A 5,586-nucleotide genomic window follows, 5' to 3' on the forward strand; every position below is an offset into this window, starting at 1 on the left:
GGGAATCTGTTCAGTTGGGAATCTGTTCAGTCGGGAATCTGTTCAGTCAGGAATCTGTTCAGTTGGGAATCTGTTCAGTCGGGAATCTGTTCAGTGGGAGGAAACGAGCAGAAAACCTGAACTGAAACTGAAAAACTCCATCAGAAACCAAAAAAACTTTCTGATCCAGAAAACTTGAAACTATCAGGTAATTCCGAGTCTTAATTAATTTAGACTCCTAATCAGCCAATCTGGGTGAAATGACTCTCCAGCCTCTGCAGCGCCCCCTCTGCCGAAGAGGCGCTCCTGCAACAACATCCATCACCTTCCTCCTCCTCCTCCTCCTCCACCTCCTCCTCCTCACTGGTACCCAGAGCGACAAACCTCAGTGCATCAGTGTTTGATTGTAGCCCGAGTCGTGCAGCTGTTCCGCTGCTCCTGAACTGGTGAACCGAACCGAACCGAACCGGGCCAACGCGCCGGGATGGACCCCGAGCTGGAGCCGCGTTTCCTGCTGTGAGGAGCGGAGCAGGAGCCTGGAAAGCCCCGGAGCGAAGCGGAGGAGGTGGCGGGGGGGATCCGGGGGACAGAGCCATGGCGACTGGCGGCGGCGGAGGCGGCGGCGGCGGGGCGGCGCGCAGGCGGAGAGCCGGGATCCCCGGGCTCTGCTGGAAGACCTGCTGCTTCCCGCTCCTGCTCTGCGTGGTGTCGGTGTGCGGGGAGGAGAAGACCTTCATAGTGGAGGTAAGAGGAGGTTTTCTGAAAGCAGAGAACAACTGAACTGATCCGGACTCAGAATCGGTTCAGCGCTTTGTTTTCTGACGCTCCAGCGTCAGTAACACCGTCACTAACTAACAGCTTAATTGCTCATTAAGCCTGATTGTTTCCGCCTGTTTGGCAGCTTTAAAAAGTCCTTCAGATCCTCTGCTCCCCCCTCCCCCGCCTGCTGCTGCTGCTGCTGCTCTACATTCAGACACATGTTGACCAGGAACAGGCAGGTTAAAGTGAAGCTCCAGTCCAAATATAGCCTCTCCTCCATAATTCATGGATCTGCTCTGAGTCGGGGTGAATGGGGGAAACTGATGGAGATGTTGGTGATCTGGATCGCTGCTGCTGCTGCTGCTGTTTTCCTGTTTTGTTGCTGGAGATGCTTTGATTGAGACAAAGAGAGCGCCCGTGGCAGCGTGGAGTGGAACAAAGGAGGAGATGTTTTCTCCACAGCAGTGTGAGACCAGAGGAGGCAGACAGACTCAGCTCCACCGTGAAAACATCACAAAGTTAGAGAGGCAGCAAACTGTGGAGGGAAAAACTCCTGAGGGATGCTGGAGCAGAAAATCCAAGTCCATCCTGCGTGTGTGTGTGTGTGTGTGTGTGTGTGTGTGTGTGTGTGTGTGTGTGTGTGTGTGTGTGTGTGTGTGTGTGTGTGGCGGGGGTGGGGGGTCCCATAAGGGTCTCATCTGGGCTGGAGAGTGGGCCCAGTTATATGGAGGAAATGAAATAGAGACTCTGCTCTCCAATGGGTCAGACTGTTTTCCGGTAGACTCGGTTCAAAACTGCAACATTTGTTCCATTTTCAGCTGCTGTGGTTCAGTTTCTCACTGCTGTGAGTCAAACGACACAATTAAATAAATGTTCCCCTGACCTGTGGGGGCGCTGCACCAAGAAACACTGAAGGAAGCAACTGAACAAGAAGACACCGAGCGCAACTTCCTTCACCAAATGGAGACAAAAATGTAGCGTCAGATTGAGGGTGCACCGATTTATCGGTGGAGATTTCCTTTATTTAAGGAGATCGGTTGATACGTAGGTGAAGCCGATCTTTTCCCCGATCTTATTTACGTTACGTCTTCTGTTCTCCCGTTAGAGGTTTGACTGACAGACTCACCCACCAGGTCATGTCTGCACTTTAGCAGTTATCAGTAGTCACGCCACTGTTACCAGCTCAGCTACATTCTTGCTATATTTAGCAACATTTCAGACAAAAAAAAAAAAATCGGAATGGTAAGGTCAGGCTTTTTAAAGATCAGTAATTGGCGATCTGACAGGAAACAACAATCAGATTTCTCTTTAGTTTTTGGCTAAAGACCACGAGTCACTTTCCCAGTTAGCACTAGGCTAACATGTTGGTTTCACTTCCTGCTTTTGGAGCGGTCTCCGGTCCGCTTGGTGTTCACATTCAAATCGAACCAGAGTTCACTTGAACCGAGCCCAGACCGAGGTCTGGGCGAACGGAGTTTATTTTCTGGTTCAGTTACGCATTCACAGCTCCCCAAACGAACCGGACTTTCTAGGCAAACACATTAAAACGGACTGAACAGGGAAACCAACCTTAAATCAGCACCACGTTCCACTGACTGGCATTTTAAAGCTCTTGCCTTTGTGTCCTGTTGCAGCTGCAGGAACGAAACGCTCCTGGGTTCCAGCTCTTTAACTCATCCGGTCATATTTTCAATGTTTGTTTTTCTGTTTGCACAACCTTTCCAAATATTCCTCTCTGGGTTTCGTTAGTCAAAGTCCTACGTACTGCAGTGGAGGCTGTTTACTCATAATATAGATCTATTTAAACCAGATTCTGAGTTTGCACTGATCTCCATTCCTGTCCTAATTTTAGCCTCTTTCTGGGAACTGTGAGGTTTTAATTTATTTATATCAGACTCAAGCACTTAATTCTGCCTGACTATAAACTTTACTAATCTTATTTGTTCTATTTTATCTCAACTTCATCTAGTTTTATCCATCCATCCATTTTCTTACACCCTTGTCCCTAGTGAGGGGTGCTGGTGCGAACATTTCAGGTGAGAGGCGGGGTCACCTGGACAGGTCGCCCTGGACAGGTCACCTGGACAGGTCGCCAGTCTGTCACAGGGCAACACAGAGACAGACAGGACACACAACCATGCACACACACACACACTCACACACACACACACACACACACTCACACTCACACACACACACACACACGCACACACACACACACACACACACACCTAGGGAGAATTTAGAGAAACCAGTTAACCTGACAGTCATGTTTTTGGACTGTGGGAGGAAACCGGAGTACCTGGAGAAAACCCACCATGCACAGGGAGAACATGGAGACTCCATGCAGAAAGACCGGCAATCGAACCCAGAACCTCCTTGCTGCAAGGCAACAGCTCTACCAACTGCGCCACTGTGCAGCCCCATCTAGTTTAATATTTATCGTATATGAATTTATTATTGCATAGCTTGATTTTACTCCATTTGTTTTAGCTTTTTTTTTTTTTTTTAGCTTTCCTTAGTTGATCTTTGCTCAGTTTAACTGGGTTTAGTTTAGTCTGTTACTTGGCTGCTTGCACTAATTTAGCTTAGATTGTTATTTAGGCTTAACTTATTTGAACCTTATTTATTTCAGGTCCGTTTAGATCAGATTTACTGATCTTAGCTTCTCTAAGTTTGCAGCAGCTTCACTTAATTTAAGGCTTAGCGTAGCTTCATTTCAATCAATCCATCAAATTTTATTTGTATAGCACATTCCAGCAGCAAGGCATTTCAAAGTGCTTTACATAATTAAAATTAAAACAGCATGTGACGGTGAATAAACAGTCATTTGGGGTATCTTTGCTCAGATTAGCTTTTCTTGTTTAACTTGGGCCTGTATGATCTTAGTTTAGCTTCTCTTCTCTTAGCTTAGCTTAGCTTAGCTTAGCTTAGCACAGGGCAGGTTCCTGTTCCTTCGGGTCGTCGTTCCTCAAGGCCCGGTATCCTGTACGTTCTGGTTCTCTCCAGTAACAACCTCCTCAGCATGTCAATGTTCTGCTTGGGCCTCTAATGAGCCATCATTTGATGCAGGTGTGTAAAACCAGGGAGAGACTAAAACATGCAGGATGCCGGGCCTCCAGAACCGACTTTGGACTCCCCTGCTCTGGAGGATTTTATTAATGACTGCTGCAGGGCTAACATGCTACGGGAAACATCCTGTCCCGTGTTTCTGTGAGGGTGACGTGGCAATAGAAAACGATGCCCAGCTGCAGATTTCTGCTCCATAATGGAGGTAATGGGCTGAAAGTGTGTGTGAGCCCTACGAGCCGGTGTCAGGCGGGTTTCCTCCCTCCCAGGAGGGGAGGCTTCTGGGAAAGACGATGGTTGTAAACACAGCATTAGAGCTGAGAATGGGTTGGAAGTGGGCTGCTGCTGCTGCTGCTGCTGGTGGGTGGGTGGGTGGGTGTGAATTCACGGCCACTTCCAGTCAGCGCTGTCCTGATTAGTCATTGTTGGAGATAAATACACACATTTGTAGCGTTTTCAGATTGACAGCCTTGTTGTCGCTCTTCCTCTCTCCAGCCATTGTCTTCGTCACGCCCACACCCGCTTCGCTTTGCTGCTCGCTCGGTGAAGCCGCAGCTGGAACTAACAGGAGCTGTCACTGCGGGTTTGATGATGGTTTTGTTCTGTCTGAAACCAGCCGAACCCGGACCGAGGAGACGGTTGCTATGGAAACATGAGTAAGCGTCTGTAGAGCCATTAAAACGTCACATCCGATGTTTTCAACTAACGGTTCAGTTCCCAGCAGCAGAGTTTGTGTAGCGGTCCACAAAACCAGCTTTTATATTCCATTCCCCCTTATCGGCAAGCTAAATATGTAGCTATGAGTTAAACATTAACTTAAATATTTAGTTAGCAAGTTAAATATTGACCTAGATCACTAAATATTTAGGGCTGAGCTAAATGCTTGGTTTGGAAAATAAATATTTAATTTCAAAATTAAATGTTTAGTTGAGTATATAACTAAACATTTAGTGTGTCATTATTTGCATTAACAGGATTTTCATCAACGAGATTTTGATTTGCTACACCTCCGTCTTAGCTTGCAGATAAAAGCGATGCTAGCTAAGCTAATGTTGCTAGTAAATATCACTGATGTTTTTCTATGTATTATACAGAGGTGGGTAGAGAACTCAAACACTGTAACTGAGTAATAGTTGTAATGTGCTTATGTTGTTTATCAGTTAGATTGGAACTAAGTGAGAGCTAGTTTTAAGTTTGTGGCTTGTTTATTGTTGACATAGCAACTGCCTACCAAGATGGCTGTCTGTTTAAGACACATCGTTCTCATGTGTCGTCACATGAGAACGATGTATTGAGCCGAAAAGGAAATCAAATGTTGGGGTAAATGCTAATCCGAACTCTTCAAAGAGTTATTGTAGATGGTGACGGCTGTTGCAGTTGTTATTTAATCAGACTCAAACAAATGGATGGTCAGAGTTGTCCATAGTTTTCTTGATTTTATGTAAAATAGAGGTTCCACAGAACAGAACCAGGCTTCATTACCAGTTTGTTGAGCCTTTTTAGGTTCCAGGACAGCTGGCTAGGACTTTTCTTCACCGCTAGCGCTAGCTAGCTCAGGTTTACAACCCGGAGAGGGAGGGGAGTGCTGATTGATGGGAGATCTCCAGACTCATCGAGTCTGAGAGCAGCCAACGCATGTTAGATTCCTGCATTTGATTTTGGGCTGAAATTATAATTTTATTCTTCACAGAACCTCAAATTAGACTCAAACACACACACACACACACACACACACACACACACACACACACACACACACACACACACACACACACACAC

At 46.5% G+C, this 5,586-nt stretch overlaps 1 protein-coding gene across 3 annotated transcripts in view; it reads left to right on the forward strand.

Moving 5' to 3' along the window:
- Positions 1 to 321: 321 nt before the first annotated feature.
- Positions 322 to 5,586, forward strand: part of mmp24 (matrix metallopeptidase 24) — a 35,888-nt gene continuing 30,623 nt past the window's right edge. For 2 of the 3 annotated variants that reach the window (XM_017304793.1, XM_017304794.1), the window contains exon 1: positions 322 to 723. In XM_017304793.1, coding sequence (XP_017160282.1) covers positions 574 to 723 — 150 coding nt within the window. In that variant the 5' untranslated portion in view covers positions 322 to 573. The remainder of the gene's footprint in view (positions 724 to 5,586) is intronic. The other variant, XM_008408264.2, reaches the window with a different exon arrangement.

Source organism: Poecilia reticulata, linkage group LG5 (assembly GCF_000633615.1).
Source record: "Poecilia reticulata strain Guanapo linkage group LG5, Guppy_female_1.0+MT, whole genome shotgun sequence".
Lineage (NCBI taxonomy): Eukaryota > Metazoa > Chordata > Actinopteri > Cyprinodontiformes > Poeciliidae > Poecilia > Poecilia reticulata.